Raw genomic sequence first — 24,616 nt, forward strand, 5'->3', positions numbered from 1 at the left:
CAATTTAGAAACACTGTCTGGTTTGTAGTACCAAACACTGCTGGTTTTGCTGCCTTGTCGGTCTTCAGCCTTGAACAAAACTTTATTTCCTTACTGCCCTGTCTGCACTAGAGAATTACAGGTTTTACTAGATGGCAACCAGCTCTCTCCATACAAAGCACACTTACACAGGTGGGCTACAAATATTGCCTACATGTTCTTTTACAATTTCTCTTGGCAAATCAATATACAGACTGCCTTGTAACCACAGTGCTGACATAAGCAATAAAAGCTCTGACAGAACTAAGTATTTGCGGCTGTATATGTTAATGCTGAGTGCAAATGCAAGGACAAACACAGATGAAGCGGGTGTTGACCATATGAACACCAAATTAAAAATCACCAACAGGCTATTAACTAATAATTGCATATATTTCCCCACAAGAGGTGACCAGTACATTGGTTTCATCATTTACGAGCAAATACATCTCCACTTTTCCTACCTACGTCTGTTGTTAGAAGCACTCACATTAAGCTGTACAGAACTGGATGTTACTCAGGAGTCGTAGGCAGCTTGTCTGCCTGAAGTTAATACACTTGCTTAGAAGTACAATGAGAAGTACAAGATTTTTCTGCCCCTTCCTCTCCAGCCAATTCCCTTCCCTGTTTGCCTGCTGGTATCCAATTGTGTGCACCTACCTCCTCATTTCTTACTTAGTCCAAGCTAGTGCATTAACAAGCTAGCTGACTCTGCTTCGTTGTAGCTTGTGCATTAACAAAGAGGTCCCCATAAATTCAAGAATGCATGACTGATTCAGCCAAATCCGGTGGCCTAGGTAAAACTACATAGCACAGTAAGACTGTAAAGCTTCCTCTAACAATGTTCATCTCTTCTGCCTTCAGGGCCGGGGGGGAGAATACAAATGCACTTAAGAATCTAAAATCCCTCCAACTCATTCTAAGATGTCTGTTCCCCAGCCAGAAAATTCACCAAGATTTCAAACTCAGTTTCTCATAACCAGCACTCAGCTAAGCAGCTTCCACTGAACGAACTAGATTCAGTAACATTACATGGCCACTGAACATTTAAAAGGATTTCTCATATTCCTGCTAACAGCAAACCTCAAAAATCCTCACATTCTTCACAATCTTGCTATAAACACACGTAAAAATATGTCTTTCAAAAACAGAAGCACCATTTCTCCTTGTCACTTTGATAAATGCCCCCCGTCCCACCCCCCGAAAAACAGCTAGTTAAAGTAACCTGCAAAAATAAAATGACTGATTTCACAAGCATCTGTAAATTGCCCAATATCCTGGTTATTTGTTAGACACAAATCTGCAATACTTCACCACCAAGAACTGTATTTGGGATCAAACCTATTAACATGCATACCCATCTCTGGCAGCCGCTCCAGCGTACCACCTGACAATTAACTTTCAGATTTCTTCCCCATGCCTCTTTCTGTTCCCCATAGGATATTAATGGGTTTGAAATATCTTGCTATACACACACATGCAGTGGCTCACAAGACTACCAACACTGGGGACATCAGGACACTCCAGAATCGGTTCTTACCAGGCCTTCCCCAGGTTTAATGTTAGTTAAATGAACCTCCTCCAGACACGCACACTGGCTCATCAATGGATCTGTAGTTGATCGGATGGCTTTATCGCAAATGCCATTTAAAGTCTTGGCCTGCAATGAGAACATACAAAAGAGTTACAAAATTTCTCTCCTGGCTTCTTCCTATTTCAGTTTTCAAAAATGGAAAGGAAATGAGTTCTAAAACTTGGTCCACTAATAATGCGTAGTTAAGAATCACCGAAATAGAAGATTCATTTGTACAGATCTATTCGACAGCATGTTTATCTTGTTACTGTAACCTAGTACAAACAACCGGTTTCCATTAGTGCCATATCACCACTAACAGATGCCAACATATCCTCTGTTTAAAAAAAATAAACGCGCAATACACAGCAAAAAAATTGGGTTTGGGGTTTGTTTCCTTTAACCAAAATATAACCCATTAAAATATTGAAACACTTTGATGATTCCTTGTCGGCACAATTGAGAGTTTTTCATATTGTTCTTTATTTCTGCTATGAGAATAAAATTGGCCACATGTCAGAAGAAGTGAGGTGCTGGCCACTGATTTACCTGCACAAAGCTTTACAGTATAAGGTAAGACAGCTAGCACTTAAGCATTTCAGCACAACTTCTCTCCACTGTGCCTCTGAGCTGACCTCTTCTAGAATGCTTACGCAGCCAAGGTTCATATTTCCTTTTGACCAAAACATAACTGATCCTAAGCCAACATTATAACTAAAGGCAAATTCTGACCTTGCGTGTGTGTCAGTAAAGTCAGAGACAGAACAGCTTTGTCTTGTAGAACTTTTAACTAGCAGAATGGCTAATTAATCAGAAAGAAAAAAAAAATCATAGTCCAAAAATCTGTGCCATCCCTACACTCACAAATTTCATTAACGCCCCACAGCGTGTTTTGGGTCTTGACGTTAATTGAAGCAATGCTGAAATTCAAAATAGGTTACAAAAGCTTAAAGGAGAGGGGAGGGAGGATTAGTACACAGTACAGTAGTTAGTTATACACCATTTGGGAACCAGCAAGGTAAGCCACCTTTCGCAAGGGGTTGGAATCCTTCAGTCAAAGTAGACATATTTATTACAGGACGAGAGGAGCTGTCTCGTAGGAAGACATTGGTTTGGATTACAATGGTTCCTGGAAACAATAGTTCCAACGTTTTTTGTTTTGTTTTACCTCAGATTTATAGAGCAGCAATAAAATAAATCAAAACAATGCTTAAGTGTGAATGCGAGGAACTGCTCAAACAAGGGAACTCCAAACAACAATACCTACTTCCAAAGTGGGTGCGCACAAATGGGAAAAAAAAGATGCAAAAAACTCCTTTTTACGTGGTCTCATTATTTATGGACAAAATTATTTTTAGTTATTGTGCTACTAAATTCCTAAGTATCTATGAGCTAGCGGAAGGCCTTATCAAAGAGCACAGCCTGGTTCATGTCAAAAGCAGGAAGCGATGATTAACTGTTACAAAATATAAAAAGCATTCCATTACGCTCCGCGTTTGGTCACAAGGCTGCTTCAAACAACCCTGAAAACTCAAGCTCAAGTACAATCAGAGACAGAACTTCAGTTCTGTGGCAGGGCAGTTCTTTTACATGAAGAACCTTAATAAGGCATAGCGTCTGCTTATTAAGGCGCTAAATGCACATCACAGGCATAATTGGTTTATATAGCCTACGATCATTCTACAGTACTACCCTCCCTTGAAAATATGTGGTCTAAGTTCTCTTGAAAAAATAGCCGTGCAATGAAACTTTAAGGAACACTTGACTCCGTGCTATTACACACACTACCCATCTGTTCGAATTCCATTGATTTCCTCTACAGTAGAGAGTATTCACAAAATGGCCCATAACAATGTTTACTTGCATGATATGCTTGTATGTGTGGGATTGGAAAGCTGTTGTCAGTACAGTCAGGCTAGAAGCCACTGAAATAAATGTGAATGCAGGCATCTGAGTTTCAACAGAAACGTGTACTTACTACAGTCTGAACTTTATCTTCCATGTCAGCCACGGTGCAGTCCTAAAAACAAAACAAGAACAAAAGCCCTACATTAACCAATAAACATGTAAACACATCATCTCTGAAAACTCTGCAAAACTGCCACCTTAACCTTGAACTGAAATAGAGTTATTCATGCTGCAGGGATTAATCAGATTAGTTTCACCCAGTAGGGCTCAAATGTACTGTTAAACAACTATTTTCTGGCCCTGGTAGAAAGCAATAATAAACCTTGAAAACTAAGAGAACATGGGATTCAATTACAGCAGCAGACTCTTCCAGAAAAGCAGAACCCTGCACAATAAAACTAGACTCTCAGAAGGCCGGGCACACGAGCTTGCCTTACACCGATAAACCCCGACTCAGGCGCTCCTCTGTCCCAGGCATCAAAATGGATCTAAAACATACTGTTAAAAATAGCATAAAAAGTGATTTTTAAAAATATGCTATCGATGACATTCCTGAGGGCCAGAGGACTGTACACAAAGCGTTATTTACACAGCCCTGGTACAAAAGTCTTTGAACTGAAACAAATTCATGTAACAGGCTACAGAAGTCGTCATTGTTTTCTGCAAGAACAACTGAACTAGGGAATAGTATTAGATTCTCAGATTAAAAAGTTAAAACAGCAAGTAATTAACGAAACAAGATTTACAGTATCTATAAGGAGAAAAACCCCAAGCATTTAAACAAGCTTAAATTCCAAGATATTTGCCATTGACATCTCAACCTGGATAATTACCACACAATGCCCAAAAGATGCATCCAGGAGCTGCGAATTGAAGCCGTCCTGTATTTGTGATCATCCTCAACACTTATTCTGTTCCCTCCTAGCTCTATTCTGTGCTTTTAAAGACAGAAGTCCAAAAAAGCATATAGTCCTCCAGATACAGACACACCAGGGATATATGCTCTGCTATGTTCTCTTTTATGTTTTCATAAAAACACTTCAACACCCTGTTCACTGTTGTGATGACCACCAAGGACTGAGGTCACACTTTTTACAGCCTGTCACCAAAAGCTTCAAGACCTTTCCTGAACAATATTACCAAATTTAGACTCCATTGTTGTGCATCAGCATCATTTCTCTCTGCTAAATATATCTGCATGAATCAATAGTGAATGTCACCATCATGCAGCCCAGTTGCTCAGTATTGCAAAGTCCTTCTGTTCCTCTTCATTTTTATTTACTAATTATTATTTTACCCTTAAAGTTTGCCACAAAACTTTAAAGAAACAGTAGAGTAAACTCTGTTCCTTGTATCTGTATAGCTGTCATTAAAGTGAACTGGAATCTTAATGCATTCCAGTCTTGCCTTATTATTCGCCCATTTTTACACATCATTTATGATTATACAATATAGGTTGCACAAGAGCCGCACTGCTTTCTTCTCCACTGAGAACTGACCTATTCATTCCTATACTCTATTTCCTAATAAGAAAGACTTCCGACATCTAAAAACTCATCTAAAGTTTTTTCAACTGTATCTCTCTCCCACATCAGTGGACTCCTTCAGATCATTCTAACGTATCTGCAGCATCCCAGTACAAAATAGTGTTGATTCACCAACCCCATTCTTTATTATACCTCATATCAAATTGGCAGAGAAGTACTCTGATGCTTTTTAAAAGGCTAGGGTTGTATTCGCCAACTTCCATTGCCCTGCTATCAAAGGCTGATTTAACTGACAGATTAGACACCATTTTTAGTAGTTTTATTAATACAGTTCAGCAATCTCATATCTCAGTTCCTGTAGCACTCTTCGGTGAACACCATCTGCTGCTAGAAACACTTACTGTTCTAATTCACAATCTGCAAATCCGTAGCTGTAAATCACTGACTTTCTGCAATCGCACACACAGCGCCCAAACAAGAAGGGCATTCAGCAGCAAGCCAAAATTTGTGTGCCTTTGAACTTATAATATCCAGACACTATCCTTTCACAACAATCCAACTGATATAACTAAGTGTCATCATAGCTTGACAACTCACAGGACGTTTCTGTCCTTTGACATCATCCCCCCAAAACGGGGAGAGAATCACCCATGTCACAGGACATAGTTCTTCAGAGTTCAAACAATATATGGCCACGGACTAATGGCTATGAGCAAGTTGGGCAGGGGCTGAAGCCTGTACACAGTGCTTCACAGCCAAAGCTGTGGCACACTGTCAGAATGGTTCAGAAGACAGGCAGTACTATTCAGAGCACGAAATTCTCATTTGCTGAGATTGCCACAGTTGCTACGTGTCCTTTTAGCTATTACCAATATGAGTGCTCATCACGTAACTGAAAATTGGAAAGTTTTGAATCAGAACACTGTGGTCTCACACTACTGGCAGAGGAACCCTGGCTAGCGGGGTTTGTATCATAAAGGTGGCAGCTCCTTCCATTACACGCAGCATTTCTCATCTGATGGCTAAAACACTCTGTATGGGACAAGACTAAGAAGTCTGCAAGCACAGATATAACAACTAGAGTCATAGTTTTGTTTAGAATTAGCACTGATAACTTTTTCAACACATTGTTTGGAACTTCAAATGCAGAGTAATATTTCAAAAACTAACCCTATTTCCATTAAAGCTCAAGAAAACATGAGTAGCCTTTAAACTGTGGTCGCTTAAGACACAGCCAGCAATAGTAAAATTAGAAATTAAGTGAACAAATAACAACCTCAGAAAAATGGACAACTGAAACTGACCTTCGTGGACCTTCAAAGTTTCAAGTAAGCTCTCATTTCCACATCTGCCTTCCAATTAGCACTCTGCACACAGCGAGCACATTACCTCCCCAAACACCCACTTCCTTCCCTTTTGGAAAGCAAAGAGGAAAAGAAATCAGCTGACCTTCTGAACAGTAGTAGTGAGATCCAAGCAGAGCTGAATGATTCTGTTCTTCATTGATGAAAAGTCAGCAATGCCTGTAAATGGGGTCCTGCAACAAGAGAAAATTCCCCTTAGATTGAAGGGACCAATCTTCTCCCATCCTACCTTATCAGCAAGGAACAGCACGGCAAAGCAAGAGCTGTAACTGACATCCACGCACGTGTGAGGACACAGTTTTACAACATAAATATTCCTGACTGCGTAGTCCCGCTCTGTCCTTCCACCAAAATTAATGAACGTCTAGCCCTGTGGTAAGCAAGTTCAGAGAGCAAAACCAGAAGAAATGGTCAATTTTCCAAACTACAGTTCTCTCAGCTGCATGCTCAAGTCAGATCACGCTAACTGTGTTGTAAAAATCACACTCTTGGGTTTGCCAGTGAACAGATTTCTAAGTTCCAAGTCTTTGATTACTAAACTCAGACTGGAGAGAAAAAAAAATTTCTCTAAAAGAAGAAAAATGGATTTTCACATTTTACACTCAGAGGTGCAGTGAGGCTCAATCTTAGAAAAGGATCGTTACAGGTAGGGCAGCCTTAGAGCCTATAGAGTCTCACCTCAGATATTCCAGACAGCTGAAAGGCCTAGAAGGGGTGTTCAGAAGCAACCCCAGCAGGTTTGGAAATGGACAAGCCAGCCATCTTGCTGACAGTGAGTTGCAGAAGAAATTTAGGAAGAGCTCCCAGCAACAGCGTGAGGAGAGGACCAGGTGAGAGGCACAAGCTGTTAACATCACTGCCTGGACATGGAACCGACTCCTTGCTGGAGAGTGGGGACATTAAGGGATGAAAGCTCTCCGTGCTGCCGGTCCCCATGCAGCTCTCCTCCTAACCTTCCTTCTCAGGAAAGCTGGCAAGGGGCTTGAGAATTTACATTCATCTATTATCACGGACAGCATCCCTGCCAGCATCTGACCAGCTCTGTTGCCTGTTTGCTTCCGCTGCAGCTGTCACAAAACAACTCTGGCTCTTGCCAGGAAAAAAAAAAGAAAAGAAAAAAAACCAACAAAAAAACCCCCCAGGCAAACAGAGAGTTTTTCCCGCTGCTCAGTTTTCAAATCGCAGAGCTAAGGCCATAATTTCAGCAGAACATTAAAAATTCTTTTAGAAAGGGAACTGCCAGTGACAAGTAATTTAGAAGGTGGGAAGGGGAGAGAAGGAAGTCACATGTATGAGAAACTAACCTGAACAGGAAGACTCCTACTTTTTTAAATACTAGTTTGGATGCAATGTTAACAGTTTCACTGGTTTTAGCAAGAGTGGAAGCGCAAGAGTAGATACCCTAGATTAAATTTGTCCACTAGAGGCCTTCTGGCAACACCAAAAAAGGGGTGAGTGAGATCAAGAAGATCTTTACGCCCAAGCATCTAGAAATTGCCATACAAGGAGAAGCAATTAATTACAGCAGTAAATTAAAATATAAAGATTTTTATTCTTACCTGTCCAACCATGCAAGCAAGGCTTTAGCAGCACCAATAAGCTCTACCACAGAAGTAAGGAATTCATTGGGGGGCTTGCGAGAGGTATTTCCATCATAATTTGAACTTTTCCTACGGCTGCTGATATAATTTTGCAGATTGTTGGATGATGCTCGCAGCTTGAGAACGAGGTTCTTCATATTGTCTGTTTCAAGGCCATAGTTCTGCAAGGAATATAATTAAGCTTGATAAATCTCCCTATTGTGGTATAATAAATAGGAGGACTCAACTTACAAACTCATATGGGATGAAACGTCTAAGGATTTGCCCAATTTTTTTCTTGTTTTTGGCAAAAATGCTTTCTAAGATATTTTCTACACTACAGCCACTAAAGAATACTTTTGTGGGTGCCAAACCCCCTCAGTTTCTGACAACGAGATTTGAGGACACTTTTCAATGAGAATGAAGTCCCAATACCCTATCAGATGTCATGTATCTTTAAAATGTAGTTGGAGTAACAGGACTGTTTTTGTTAAAGGAAAGCAAATGCTATTTTTTCTTAAAATGTTTTCTATACTGCGGTACATAAACGCTGAAGTAACATTTCATTCACAACTAAAGATACATTTAATCTGGCAAGAGAAAAACCATCAACAGGAAGCAAGTGTAATTTCACAGTCAAAAGCTGGAATAAATATTTGGATCACAGGTTTTCGGTAACTGTGCTCCTTGTTTACAGCAGTACAATTTTTTGCAAGTTTGAAGACTGCATTGACACTATACATAGTAATTAAAACCATTCTTAGACATTGTATTTTTCATTCAACAGCATCTTTATAAAAAAATTTTGAAACCTAAAAAAAATAATAATCTGTAAGTCCTGTCTGTAACTTCAACTTTACAAACTCAAATACAACCAAACCATGAGATTAAACCCAATTGTTTTAAGCAACACATCATCTCATTCCAAACACATCAGAAATGCTCTACTATATCTGTTCTGAAGGCTACTCAATTTTCTAATCAAGATTTTCTTCTTTTTGCTGTCAGTGTGCAAATGTGTGAATTTTGTAGCAATATGTTGCAGAGTATCTTTGCTTTTGAGCTATCTCACCTTGCAACACCTGTGGGCACCTTCTGAAAGTTAAGTCCCAGGCAATAGTTAGCTCTTTTAGAGTGAAAATTCCTACTTTTCTTAAAAAAAAAAAAAAAAGAAAAACACACACACCCCACACACAAAACAACCCCACCCAAAAATACAAAAAGACCCTGCCTTTCTCTACTCTTCTGCTGATGCAGATTCTTGCTACCAACCTCCAAGTTCCATAGTTTAATCAGCTATATTATCTACTCTTTCTCCTTTCCCCCTCAAAAAACTAAAGCAACTAAAGAAAGTCTTAATTCCATTCAATTCCAAGTTTCCAGGGGTTCCCAATGCCTCTATTCAGGATCACAGCATCACCCAGGCTGGAGGGGAGCTCAGGAGCTCTCAGTCCAACCTCCTGCCCATAGCAGGCTCAGCTGTGAGCTCAGACCAGTTGTTCAGGGCCTTATCCAGTCAGGTCTTGAAAACCTCGAAGGACAGAGACCGCACAACCTTTCTGGGCAACCTGATCCACCGTCTGACTGTCCTCAGGGTGAGAAAGTGTTTCCTTAAACCCAGCCTGAACCTCTCATTTCAACTTCTGCCCAAAGTCTCTCATCCTCCCGCCATGCACCACCATGAGCAGTCCAGCTCTGTCATCCTGCCAACCTTGTTCCCCACCACGGTAGGTGCTGGGGATCTGCTGTTAGGCATCCCTGAAGCCATCTCTTCCCCAGGCTGAAGAAGTCCCAGTCCCTCAGCCTCTCCTCACAGGCAAGTACTCCAGCCCTGACCAACCTGGTAGCCCTCCACTGAGCTTGCTCTGGTTTGTCCATATCTTTCCTGTACTTGGGGGGGGGGGGGGGTGGGGGGGGCATACACAGACTAATGAGTGCCAAGTAAAGGGCAATAATCACTTCCGTCCCTCTCCTGGCCATGCTCCCATTAATGCAGCCCAGGATGCTGCTGACTTCTTTGCTGCCAGGGCACACTGCTGGCTTGTGGCTCCATTCCCTCCACAGTCAAGCATCCATAGTCTAAGATATTCCAGCCTGTTTTAAGTAATTTACAAAAGATTAAATGGAACCTTTGCCCCAAAGAAACCCAGCAGCGTAAGGAGAGGTTTCAGCTACCTTTAAAATACCTACCACGTCCTATGGATAAGATCCCAGTGGGTGTAAGTTACACAAGTGCCTCCCTCCTTCCCCTGAGGGCTCTTGGCAAGGAAGTGCCCTTAAAGTGCAGCCAGGAGTAGGGGTTGAGAGGATATATCCAATTAAGAAAATGCCACTGTTGCAACAGTAAAGGATATCCTTAAATTTTCCAGGATCACAGAGAGGGAAAGATTTGGATTACTAAACAATGTTAAAGTACTTGCACACTCATGTGTGAACTCACCACCTTTTAATTTTAACCAAAAAAAAACCCGAAAGCATCATTCAGATGCATTTCTTGCAGTTAGTTCTCTCCTCCTCACAAGACATTGCATATTAGTCTATTTTTGGAGGAATACTTTTTCACCAACAGGTCTGGATGTGGGGTAAGTTCCTGCGACCACCAGAATTTGGAAGTAGCCATGTGCCAGAAATCTCCCCCTTTAACAGGGGAATTAGGATGCTGCCCCCCCCTCCTTCCATAAAGGAACAGAAAAGGATGCTGCCCCCCCCCTCCTTCCATAAAGGAACAGAAAATACAAAAGATTTTTTTTTTTTTGTACAGTGGTATAACCACCTAATCACTCTGGTCAGAATTTGATAGTCTTCATATGTTTAAGTATCTCCAGGTCTGTCCTTCTGTCATTCAGGTGCAGAAATTGTGCCCACCACCTGTGGGTGTCTGCAATTAGAGATGGTCCCAGCACTTAAGATGACACATGTGATATACCAGGTCAGATTTTGGCTTTGGCCCTAAAACATTCACATACTCCTTATCACACCTCTTTCACCTTATTGATACCGCGGGTCAGTCTGGTGTGACTTTTCCAGTTCAGCTAGTTTCTAAATAATTCTTTCAACTAGTTCTCAGTTTTGAGGTGGACTTCAGCAACACAGGTGTTGCCTCTGTAGATATAGGAGCTCCAGCTTATGACTGCAACTGGTCTCCCCAACAGCCTATCAAGAGCACATCACAGCCAAGTTCTCCAGTCACTGCACAAAGCTTTCCTACAGCTTCCCCCAGAGAGTCTACGGAGTACACCTGAGATATTTAAACTAGCAGTTTGTGCTCTAGGAAAAGTCCTGGCTAAGCACTATACCTATCCAGCACAACAAGGAGCACGCAGCTCTTCAGGGGACCAAGTTCTCCAACTACACATCAGCCCTGAGGGATAAACTTCCCCGAAACAAAGGGTCATCACAACCCAAACCACCTTTGCTCCAGAGGCAAGCCAGTCTCCTCACTTGTTTGCTCTAATACACAGAAAACATTATGCTCCTTCACCAGATATAGCAATGTTTCCATGGAAGCTGACACTATCTTGACTACCTCACACATAACCACCCATTTCTGCTATTTTTCTGCTCCTTCACTTGCAGTGTCCAGTCTGTTGGGAGCACTGGTTTGAGGAACTAAAGCATTAAAAAAAAAAAAAATATTCTTTTTTACTGTAGTGTGCTCTCAGCTGGTTTAGCTCCCTGAAGTAGCTCACCTCATGGTCAGGTGAGCGCAAGCACAAAAGATCACTAATCAGGGGACAGGAGGGGGTGGAGGCAGCAGCTGATTTGGATTAATTTAACTTGTCATGGAGCTGCTGTAGCCCCAATTCAGGACAGATAGGAATGTTGATAGCATGGCAGCACACCAAACACACAGTTGAAGTGCAAAGCTTAGCAGGCTTTTTTGAAATATTTCTACAGGACCGAGGCTACAATATTTAACAGATTATTATTTAAGCAACCAAAAGATTTTAGATGTTGCTCATGAACCAAAAAACACATTACATTTTCCTATCGCTCCTGATTTAAAACATTGCTTTCACCAAAACACAGGCTGAAGCCAGCAGTCAAGAGCACCCTATGTCAAACATTCCCAGGTTGTTACTCATTAACCTGGGAAGCCACACACAGGGCTGGAGTGAGAGACAGCGCACACACGTGCATGAGAGCACACTCTTTCCAAACTCCATTACATTTAATGAGAAAAAGTATACTGACCAAATAATTGCTCAAGGTCAGGCAGCCAAATTAAAAAAAAAAAAAGTGTGGCTAACCGAAGTCAAAAGAGCACCGCAGCTGTGTCAGAGCTGACCTGGACTGATCCAGAGCTCTGCTACTGCCCAGGGGCAGCATCACCTTCCCCTTCACAGCCATGTTCACGTGCCACAGTGTGATGAGCTGGATCTGCTGACTGACCCAACTGAAAACCAGCTCTGGGAAAAAAAAAAAATAAGAAAAACAGACTGAATGCCTGCTCAAAAGCAAATCCAACTCACTGCATGCCTATATAAACACTAGAGCTAACACAAGGTACTGTCACAGTCACCCATTCTTGCTCTCTCCCTTTTAAGAAAAATGTATCCTAAAGAACCCTTCGGAGTCCCAAATTTCCTAATAAACACCATAAAATTTAAGTTGAGACCTCTAGAAAACTGAACTCTTATGAGGTGGTGCATAGATGTGGTGCTTTTGACAAGGATTAGCCACAAAGGATGTCTTCATGTATGCATGTTCTATTTTATGTTATGATGTCATATTTTGTTGCACTGCAAATATGCTGGCAGAACATCACTACCAGTGAAACTATCAAAGGCACAACACTAAAAACTATGTTCTTTTTGTTTTGTGGTTTTGGGGTTTTTTTTTTTTTTAGATTGCTTAAAACTAGTATCTCTTCATTCTAACCTCAAGAAAAATCAGCTGTTTTTTTACTTCCAAACCTCCCCATCGTACAGTGTAGGTAAAGATTCAGAAATCTAAACCAAAGAACACATTAAAAGTGAAAATATTTACATACAGTTTCCTGTTAATGCTTGCATTGTTTTATATTTATTAAGCCCAAACAGGCAAGTCTACTCATCAGGGAATGAGTTTTCACCACCACTCGAGATGCTTTTTGCCCCAATTATTTGGCTGAGAAAGCTTATTTTCTGGATCCCTGCCCCTGCTTTTGTGGCTTTGCATGAGTTTAAAAAGCATATTTATGTATGTTTGTTCCCCCCTCCCCCAAATACTTCAGTCAACTAAGAAATGTATTCCTCCCATCCCTTTTCTCCCCCAAGCAAGTATTGTCATCAACTAAAAGACAGAGGCACTCAAGTTGATGTTTTTTTCCCCTTCTGGGGAATTCAGTTTCTTTGATATGTCCTCTAAATTCCTTAAATAAGTCTTCAACACCTGTTCAGAAAAGTCTAATGACCAGCTCGAGAGCAAAAGAAATGTGTGCTCACAGGAAACCTTCACTTTTTATCCCTGTCCACACTCCTTCCTGCTGCCTCTTCAGCTGCAGCTTTGTTGCACATGCGGTCACTGCTATGCGGAGATGAGGGAACACTGCCTCATCACCAAAGCAGCAGAGAAAGTTGTATTCATTTCTCTTTCAGCTATACTGGTTCTAGAGTTCGCTTACTGCAGCGGCAAACACCATAACTTGCAGACATATTTTCAGCTTGGCAGTGTAGCTGCCAAAGAGGGCTCTAGCCCTATAAGATCTGGGGGGAAAAAAAAACCCAACACCAAACCCACCACCAAAAAAACCCTCCCACAAAAAAAACTCGCAATCCACCAACAAAAAGAAGAGTCAGCAAAATAAAAACTTGGCTGTCACTAGAACTTAACACACACCATCCCTTCAGGAACAAAATCAACGGTGATTTTATACAACAATCCCAAAAACTCAAGGGAAGGGGCATCAAGAAGGTGACAAAGGGCATACCTAAAACACGGGAATTCTTCCTCCACCTCTTAAAAGGGAACAAGGACATTTCAGCTGCAATATGTGAACTCTGTTTAATGCATTAACTTGAGCTGCATTTCACAAAGGATTTCCAGAAACAAGTCTGAGGTCAAAACTTTTGTCTACAAAGGAAATTAGAAGGAAATTGTAGGAGATAAAACACAGCTTTAGGTTCTGGCGGTCATCCAAACTCGCAACACCAACAAAAAGAAGAGTCAGCAAAATAAAAACTTGGCTGTCACTAGAACTTAACACACACCATCCCTTCAGGAACAAAATCAACGGTGATTTTATACAACAATCCCAAAAACTCAAGGGAAGGGGCATCAAGAAGGTGACAAAGGGCATACCTAAAACACGGGAATTCTTCCTCCACCTCTTAAAAGGGAACAAGGACATTTCAGCTGCAATATGTGAACTCTGTTTAATGCATTAACTTGAGCTGCATTTCACAAAGGATTTCCAGAAACAAGTCTGAGGTCAAAACTTTTGTCTACAAAGGAAATTAGAAGGAAATTGTAGGAGATAAAACACAGCTTTAGGTTCTGGCGGTCATCCAGCTTTGTTCATTTTATTCTAATATTTTAAAAAGTAAGAAGAAAAAAGTGCCTTTGGGGGCTGCCACATCCATTACTTCAGTCAGGTCTCTATACAGCACACAGTACATTTACGAACTCACCAGATCCCTTCACTTGCCCGACACATTATCCCTTCCCACAACATGAACTGCATTTCAGGCTAATTATGTTCTTCCATTAGATTTTTCAAGTTAAATGTTAAAAATTTTTGATAGATCAAATACTGAAGAGGAAATAAAACATTTTTCAAATATAAGAGCAACTTTTAGGGAAACATTTCAGATTGTATGAAGTTATTTCACTAAATACACTTCTTCCAGTACAGGCTATCCAATTTGTTCCTGGTTATGGAGTACGAATGATCCCTGTAACACCTCTCTTCCGCAAATGAAGCACGTATCACACAGGCAATTAAAGACTCTCCATTTTAAGAAGAGTATGCTCAGTGCTGCAAGTCTTGCCTAATGAAGGGAAGGCAGGCCAGCACTGGCCGAGGAATCATTGGGCAGCCTTTCCCACCCTTCTCCCTGATGTAATCATAAACACCTCTGGCGCTCATTCGCTGCGTTACATCAAACACGTCTTCAAGACTGTGTCCAAACTACAGGTTTTAAATAAAGCCTGCACTAGCAAAACAATCCGAAATATATTTATTCTTTTCAGAGTGTGTTTGTTTTAAAAGTATCTGCGCAGTTATATATCAGCAGTAAGACAGAGGAATAGCTTAAGTTCCGAATCCAGTAAGTGTTGAACTCAACTGTAACTGAGTTAGCAAAACATCCCTCATTTCAAGAGTCATAGAATAGTTAGGGTTGGAAGGGACCTCTAAAGGTCATCTAGTCCAACCCCCCTGCTGTGGGCAGGGACATCTTCAACTAGATCAGGTTGCTCAGAGCCCCGGCCAACCTGACCTTGAATGTTTCCAGGGATGGGGCATCCACCACCTCTCTGGGCAACCTGGGCCAGTGCTTCACCACCCTCAGTGTAAGAAATTTTTTCCTTCTATCTAGTCTCAATCTACCCTCTTTTAGTTTAAAGCCATTCCCCCTTGTCCTGTTGCAACAGGCCCTGCTAAAAAGTTAACATTTTCTTCACTTTGTATGTAGACTCCAGAATTGCCCTAAACCCATTTCAACTGATGTGAGGAACCATTACCAGCTGTCATTTCAACAGTATGTCTTCTATCTTCTATGACAAATTCACTCTACTCAATAGCAATTTTACTGACTGTTCACTAACAGGAGCCACAAGCTCTAACAATGCTACTCAGACAATTTCTTTCTTTAGAAGTGCAACCAAATGAATTAGCGTTGCCTCTTATCAGGAAAAAGTTAAAGAGCTATTAACACAAAGCTTGTGAGAATTAAACAAATTCTTACTGTTTTCTTTTACCGTGATGTGTAACAGAAAGCAAGAGACACAGGTATTCTGATTTTATCAGACTCGCCTTAGTTATTCACCCAAAAGAGCACTTTAAGAAAATCTTTGCATGTCTGTTCACCACTTAACTAACCAGTGCACACAGGAGATCCACGGCCTCTAGAACCAGTTCCTGGTGTCCAATCCGTGAGATACCCAAGTCTTCAAGGTCCTGGTGAGAAATCTGTAACAGCTGTTCACCATTTATCTTCTCCCGTTCAAATTTATGGACATACTGCTGCAGGCAATCATCGAGGCCTACCAAAACACAAAAGAGAGAGAAGGGGATGTGATCACAAATGTCCGTCTTCTCTTCCCCTTCCCCCCAATTAAAAAAAAAAAAAAACCACACACACAAACAAAAACAAACCCTGCAAAAGGCACAAATTGCAAGTTCATACAATATGTGATGCCAAATTATGAAAGAAACTTGCAGAGCAACTGAAGTTGTACCACAGGGGCACAGAAACAGAGCACACAGGTTATGTTGATCTTTGGGTCACCTAAGTCAATGCACGACCCACCTGCTCCTTGTGGATCAAGCTCAGCAGGTAAGAATGTCCCTTTGGTGTCTGCATAGGCAAAGCTATCAAGGTAACCCAAAACCCTGAAGGGCAACCAAAGCAACAAAAAAAATAACCGACCAAAAAAAAAAGATAAATACAAGGCAAGGCAAGAACAAAGATCTTGCCCAAAGCCTAGTTAAACAAGGAAACAAAAGCACAAAAAACCACAGTTCCCCATCCACTTTTAATACAAAAGGGCTGAATGAATGATGAGAGGAAAATGGAACAATCAAAGGCAAAGCAATCAAAATGATGTTTGGCTCAAGTCTCATTATTCCCTTGATTTATGAGACGCTGCAGCTTCCTGAATCAGCCATTCTTTCCCCTTGCTAAGGATTAACGGCACACACCAATAAGAAATCTATTTCGCTTTTGTATCTATGAAGTATTTTTAAAACAGTTTAGAGTATCTTGTCCCAGCAATATCCCCAAAATCCTCACTTTAAATTGTGATTCTATGATCCTGTTCTCTACAGTATCTTTTCCCCAGTGATTACAGAAAGGATTTCTGGTTTTCATTTTGTTTTAACTAAGCTTCATATGTTAATCCTGTTTTCTTGTGTATTCTGCTCATTTCCTCTGTTCTTCAAGATCCTGCGAGCAGCAACAATCTGGGGAAAAAATTTGGATGGATGTGTTATTTTAAAGGTGATGCAGTGCTCTTGATGCCCTGTTCCACTTCAGTGTATTAGCTAGAGCAAAAGGAACAGATCCAATTAGATCTGTTTTGCAGAAAAACACCATGTTCACTGAAAACAGTTGACATGAGCAAAAATTCAGATTAGGCTTTCGACATCTACTTTGTAGCATCCACAACAGCTACATTGTTTGACTATTCAGTTTTAAAAAAATTGAACCTTTAGCTGTATAAAGGATGTTTATCCATTACACTGGCTCAAAAGGAAGCCATTGAGATGGACAGGATGTCGAATGCTGCAGATGAGAAACACAAACAGCATCCTGAACTACAAGGAAATAAGAGCCAGAAAACCAGCACTCAGCTCCACTCACGGAGCCGCAGTAGCAGCCTGGAAAACAAGCACTCCCAGCACACTCTACTGCCAGGAAACCATTCGAGACAAATCACAAGGGGGGTTCCAGGAGTCACATGAAACATATTCATTTCATAACAGCAGCACCAGCAGTCACTGCTGCCTTGCAGTGTCTGGTCACAGCAGATCTGTAGATTACGGACTCTCAAAGGCACAGGCTTACTTAACACCTATCACTTGCCTTTATAGTGCTCGCTCAGAAATTAATAAGGACAGACACGCTGGCACTTAACAGTCACCCCTTTACATGACTCGGGCAAGCTTAATTATTGCAGTACATCAAAATCTGGCTGAACAAGCTTGACTCCTCCATGTGCAGAGCTACTAATGTGCAGAGCTTGATTTTTAAGCATAATTATGAATGGGAAAACCTGCATGCAAGATGAGCAGAGTCTCCCAGGGCTACAGTTGTTCGGGGTGCACTCTTGTTTCCTCCCATCTGTCTTGGCAAGGCCGCATAAATTTTGGAAATTGAGCCCAGCGTTCTCTTTCCCACAGGCACCAAATTCTCCCTTAGGCTATACAAACTCTTTTCCCAGGAAAAATAATAAAAAGATCTGGCCTTCACTGTTTAACAATTTATTTTTTCAAAACAAATTCTCAACCGAGGCTGACATACAGTGCACATATTTGGCATTCCCAATTTTTAGTACTGTCTTGCAGACCACTGTTTCCCATCATTTGCCATTGTATGCCCATAGTTTCCATTACAAATTACACAAACACCTAAAATAAAACACTTTATTCAGCACAGAATGAAGTTTTTAGTTTTTTAAGTTTTTTGGATGCGGTGTTGCTTTTGCCTACTATCTTTTCTGTGTGTTGACTCAACTTTCTAGATCCTCACTCTATGCTAAAACATGAGACTTACAAATGTATATATCCCCCCCAGGAAATACAACTACAGCTTTCAGCTTGCCTGTGCCTTTTTTTTTTTCTTTTTAATTCATGCTTGCCTGTTCTTGAAGGTCTATTACAACTTGAACAGCTACCTCTAAAATTTTTTTAAATGAGTCCTTAAAAACAATACTTCTACAGTCACACCATAAGATTATATTTTATAAAATATTACAAAATCACACAAATATTAATTCAAAACAGCCACAGAGGCACAGCCGCTCAGCTAGAAATGTATTTAAGATTAAGTGACCAAAACTATGCAAAGCAGGAAGCGAAGACAGACCCACACACTCATGGCAAGCGTTCACTAATGGTTTAAGATGAGCTTACTAACATTAGTGTTGTTATTATTTTTACTAAGAAACATATGGAAAAGTCTTAAACATTTTAATTGAGATTGCAACCACATTTATAGCCTATTGTTTAGTTTTCCATCGTATGAATGAAATGTTTAAACATCATATGCAAACCAAAAAATTCCTATTTCTCCAAGGGGAAAAAGAAAAGGGAGGAAAAAAGGACTCATAAATCAGTTCAATAAAATAAACTAAATAATATTTAAGTAAAGTTTAAAAAGTCAGCTTTCAAATGCCTCGGGTAATCTAAACGAACTGCTCTTTTTTTCCTTCTTCCAAACATCTCAGTTCTTTCCATGTATTTTCTCTGTGAACTTCAGAGCCTCACATAGACTTGGTATTGCCCATTAGCAAATTCCAGATATTTTTGAGAAACTTAGATGAATTACAAACTATAAAAAAGCAGTCTACATTACTTAGAAATATGCTTTCTTACATGCCAGGTCATTTTCAACAGTTTGATATTAGCAGGTTCAAGCAAGAAAATAGTTTTCTCTATTTCCGAAAAAAATACAATTAAGACTCCGACATTGGAAAAGAGATCTATATTTATCTCCTTTACCCACTGAAAAGCCCTTCTGAAGTCTACTCTATTCATTTTATGCTCAAAGTGTGTTTAAAAAGCATTTGTCTCAATTGCATGTGAGAAATCTTTATATTATTCCTTGCACATACATCAAAACCATGCACGAAAGATAACATCCTTCCTACTTGCGTAACTGTTAGAGAATGAGAGAAGATGGAAATAGAAATAGCAATTGCAGAACATTACCCAAGTTTTACAACAATAGTAGCACCGATATTTTGGGGAGGGAGGGAGACTAGTCTAGTTAGTGTTATTCATATCATGAAAACCCTTCTGAGGAACTGCAGTGTAACTTGAACAAAACTCCCTCACAAATTTTGGCAGGTGTAGAGATGTGCAATAGATCTTAAGAACTGTCTAGACTTTTCTGTCTAAAATAACCTTCCACTACCACGCAAAGCACCCCAGAAGACATTCAATACCTTGCATTCATGCAAAAATATTACGACAGGGCTTACATTACAGATTTGCACTGATACCAATCTCAATCTGTTTCCAAGATTAAGAAAGTTATTTTGAGTAAGAATCGAGGGGAAAAAACCAACTTTGAGAGGGTTAAGGGGGAGGCTTGGGTCTAAGCCATAACTATCAGTTTACTATTCAGAGAAAATTAACATTTCTACTGTTGATAGATGTCAGCCATTCAGCAATGGCGTATCTGACTGCCAAAGTACTAGAGACGTGTTTTACAACTAGAGTTGTTAAGTAGGTTCATGCTTTTTGCTCAACTTCTGTGCTGGACATTACCAAATAATTTACCTACCATAAAGCAGTAAGAACAGTTAACTAATGTATTACAACCACAGATCCAAAACCAGCTGACTCACCACCTCTTCTTTCCTCCCACCATCCCATTCTTCCTCACTCTCTTCTCTTGTGAGACCACAGAGTCTATCTACTCCAACATGGGGTGGATGGGGGGGAGCAAGGAAGGGAAGAGGAGATAGACAGGACAAGGAACTGAGGAAGGAATGGGGAGGGGGAACTGGAAGGTGATGGGGATCATTTTCCATTAGTTCAGGAAGCTGAACAGATTCTCAGGATAGCTCATAAAATGCCAAAGCTGACACGAGGAAGCAGGAGGAGAACAAGTCACTTGAACAAAAGAAGAACTCATAATTACAAGACCTTCTCCTTCACATGGCACCACCACGGGCATCATTGCTCACTGTCTCAAGGAAATACAGCCTTATTATTATGAACATGTACTCATCTCTTCTCTGTCAGGTGATTAACAAACTGGCAGCAGCTGGTGTCTCAGGGTAGCACCAAGGTTCAGCTACAACCCTCAGCCCATCAAAGGGCTCCCTTGGACAGCTGGCTAGGTGGGACTGCCTGAGTCTTTTTTGCCCCATCACCTTAAGAAACACACATTCAGATGTTGTAAGAATCTGACCTTCCCACCTAAGAAAGTCACTCATATTCTGGTCTCCCCTTCAGGGTCTATTCAGTTGCCACTTTTAGTAGTCTCCAAAGACTCCTTGCACACACCAACTTCAATCCATCCTCCCAAGCTTTGAAAGATCATCAATTCTAGGAGAATCTTTGACATACCCCATGGTGCGTGCCATTATACTATCATTTATATTCCACATCATTTTATAACTGTTATCATGATAGCCTCCTCCCTTCATTTCCTCCATCTATTTCCAGGACTGGAAGAAATTAATAAAAGAAAAAGCAGAAGGGAATCAAGGCAGCAAATGAACACTAGAAAGAGAAAAGAGCTACTTCGTAAGCAGGTGAACCAGCACCTGAGAAGGCAAATGAAAATAAGGAAAAAGGATCTGCAAGACAGCTGTGAAAAGCTGAAGCAGCTCAGTAGGACAGGTACAGGGTGAAAAAGGAACAAATTGAAAAGTTCAAGGAGAAAGAAAACACACACATGGTTTTCTTTAATATAGAATGCAGTTGTTACACTGTAACACCATGGATGTCATTCTCCTCCTGCAATATTACAGACAAACAGAGCCAGGAACGACTTTAACAAAGGAATCCAAGGTCCTTTAAAAGGATGATAAAAAATAATCTAGAACAGTCAGTGGAAACTTAATTCAGTAATAATTTGAGCCTAGGTAAGAACTGACTTTCTAGAACCCACATGCCTGATGGTTTCTTAGCTATCGTGATTGGTTCAGCATTTATCTTTCTGTAAGTTTTCAGAACAAAAGTTTAGTTATCAGTTGGTGTGAGCCACTTATAGGGGCCAGAAAAGAGCTCAAAGACCTTAGTTTACCAAGAAAAAATAAAAGCCTTCAAGAGATCTTTGAATTACTGTCGCCTAGTGTACAAAGGTAAAAAAACTTCCTTGTTCAATTTTTTAATCCAAGTCATTCCACAATCACTCATAACACTGCCACCATCTGAAGTATCAATCACTTTAAAAACAAACAAACAAAAACCAAACAGAATTGAAGAGCAAGAGCTGCTTATTATCAGCATCGCAACATGTCTCCTGCATAAACCAGCTTGTTTATAAAATAAGTTCTTCTCATGTAGTCAATTGTAAGGAACTCTTCCACATTTCTGTTTAATCATCCGCATCCTAACCAAGCAGGCACGGCCTGTTGCCTCACCAGGCATTAGGTCTAGAGCTTTGCTGAGGACAAGCATTGCCTAGAACAGCCAGAATGGTACAGAAGTTTCTTGCCTGTCCCCCCTTTATACAGGGATGGAACCAGACAAATTGCTGGCCTCTGCCTGCCAGCAGAGATGCAAAGGGCAGCTCTCTCATGAAGGTCACAGCAGGACAGAGGGAAAGGGCAAGCCTTCAACTTTGATAATGAGTGCTTTACTGTCCCCTCTGTAATCCCTTCTGACTGACAGTTGTACAGAAAGCCTTTTGCAACATGTTCCTATTTTCAGTATTTCCAACTAACATATTTAGCCTGGAAAAACAGACTACATACACATGCATTCACACTACCTCAAAATAAATCCATTCGTTCTATTCAAATCCATCCATAAATCCCTTAGCTTCTTTTGAATGCAAAACTGAAAGCTTTGCCTTGTAATAAAGAACTGGTGGGTAAATTTAGTTTGTAAGCCATCCTGACCAGACGGGCTATGGAGACTGTGTTTAACCTTTAGTCGCTCCATACAGATGCCATCTGAGATTGACAGGCTTTCCGCTGTGCTATACTTTTTACCAGTCCTCCTTACAAAGCCATTGATTAAGACCATTCCAGCAGTACCCATTATCATGCTCCAGACTGTAAATTTGAGGACAACTATAAGCTTCAACACTTCACAGGGTAAATCATGAAGTACATTAAGGAAGAGTCAAAATAGCTTTTGTCCACATGCTTGCTGAACCCTTCCAAGAACTCCAGCAGGTTTGCAAAGCAAGACCTCTCTCTACAAAAGCCAGAAAAACCCACTCAGATTTCCCTCAAAATATTTTCAGGAAACTAAGCAGACGTGGAGCAAGAGTAGAGTCTTTACAGTAGGAAAGATTGTAGGGAGAACACCACAATAAAGGCCTATAATTAGAATCATAGAATAGTTTGGGTTGGAAGGGACCTCTAAGGTCATCTAGTCCAACCCCCCTGCCATGGGCAGGGACATCTTCAACTACATCAGGTTGCTCAGAGCAACTAAATAAAAATAAAGCCAGAAGTGGCACAGAAAAACAGAAAGAGCACTGATTATACATAATCTCTTCCAGGCAGGGACATTCAACTACATCAGGTTGCTCAGAGCAACTAAATAAAAATAAAGCCAGAAGTGGCACAGAAAAACAGAAAGAGCACTGATTATACATAATCTCTTCCAGTACAGGAGTTCAGGAGAGCCAATGAAGCTAGCATGTAACAGGTCCAAACAATCAATGAAACAGTGATTCTTCACACAGCACTGTGCAATGAATGTTAAACATCCATACGGGTTCAGGGGAAGGTGAAAAGGTTCAGGAAAGAAAATGCCACAGAAGTCATGTCTGACTCTGAAAGACTCAAACAGAAATGGTTGAACACTTGAGGAAGCCTACAGAAGGAAATACACAACATGTCACCTTTCCTACAATCCTCCTTAACATATCCCTTTTTGGCAAACATTCAGGATGGGACACAGAGCTAGACAGCACAGGACACAGGACTTCCACAGCTGTGCCATACACAGCACCAAAATGTAGATGGCAGCTTCCTTTTAATTACTTTTATCTTAAGAGTTAAGAAAATTGTTCTCTCTTCACTAGTGAAAGCTACTATTGGTGTTAGTATTTACTGTAATAGTGACACAATATTTTCTCAAAAATGCAAAAACTCTACGTAGAGAAATAGAAGGCCAGGTGGAGGGGATGGAGGAAAAGGCTAAACACTAATACTGAATTTTTATATCAATTTAAGCTAAAGATACAACCAAAGCTTTTACAGACTGGTAAAAAAAAAACCACAGCAAAAATAGACCCTGGTAATATTAGGAAATAGTTCACAGTGAATCACACAGCTGCTCTTGTGGGTTGTAATCCAGCTTGAGATATTAACAGCGAGTGGGAAATTACAAGAGTGAATCAGTTTAGAAATTGTACCTTCAGTTGACAATGAGTGAACTTGCAACAGGACTGCAAAAATATATTTGACATGAGTGAATGGTAGCATACAATAAACTGAGATAAAAGCAATTCTATAATAAATGAAAAGTTAATGGTATTTAATTCCAAAAGCATTTCAGCTACAACTCAAAGTTGAGTTTTCCTTCTTTTCAATAGCTCTTTTTCAGAGAACTCATGAAAAAATTGGGATGGGGGAAGAGAAATCTATTTCTACTATTTTCCACAAAGGGTTTCTTATTATGACATAGCTTTACGGCTTCAAATTAGAGGCAAAATTAAAATGTAATGCTATAGAAAGTGAATTGTGCTGGCATGCCATGTTTCTAAAAAAAAGAAAAAAAAACAGGACACAGCATAATGACATACAGGTTTAACCAGAAAAAACTCTCTTCATAAAAGAGATACAAGCATGAAGACATAGGCCAATCATACTTTACTACACTGAAAAATAGATCATTATGCCACAACCAGAGAGAAACATAAATTAAAACCTTTTTTAATTTGACAGGGCATTCCCTCTAGACATGAAAAAGTAGAGTATACCAGGAAACAAAAAAAAAAGCAAAACCAAACACGTACTGTATTACGTTCCCACCGATTTGAAGGCAGGTGGGTCAGAATACACATGCAGTCATGTTTTTCCACCAGCAGAGCTGGACTGGACATCTGTGCACAGCTGTGGGCCCCTGCTGCATATGCTAGGCCATAACCTAGTGGGGCTTTGCTGCCATCATGCTTGCTAATG

General features: G+C 40.4%; 1 protein-coding gene across 1 annotated transcript in view; it reads right to left on the reverse strand.

Annotated features, from left to right (window-relative positions):
- CNKSR3 (CNKSR family member 3) overlaps window positions 1-24,616 on the reverse strand; it is a 62,319-nt gene that overhangs the window by 14,703 nt on the left and 23,000 nt on the right. The window contains exons 2-7 of the mRNA XM_019472626.1: window positions 16,384-16,466; window positions 15,954-16,117; window positions 7,910-8,112; window positions 6,436-6,523; window positions 3,570-3,611; window positions 1,559-1,678 (exon numbers count right to left, since the gene is read on the reverse strand). Of these exons, the coding sequence (XP_019328171.1) occupies window positions 1,559-1,678; window positions 3,570-3,611; window positions 6,436-6,523; window positions 7,910-8,112; window positions 15,954-16,117; window positions 16,384-16,466 (700 nt within the window). The remainder of the gene's footprint in view (window positions 1-1,558; window positions 1,679-3,569; window positions 3,612-6,435; window positions 6,524-7,909; window positions 8,113-15,953; window positions 16,118-16,383; window positions 16,467-24,616) is intronic.

This window comes from Aptenodytes forsteri, unplaced genomic scaffold (assembly GCF_000699145.1).
Source record: "Aptenodytes forsteri isolate BGI_AS27 unplaced genomic scaffold, ASM69914v1 Scaffold82, whole genome shotgun sequence".
Lineage (NCBI taxonomy): Eukaryota > Metazoa > Chordata > Aves > Sphenisciformes > Spheniscidae > Aptenodytes > Aptenodytes forsteri.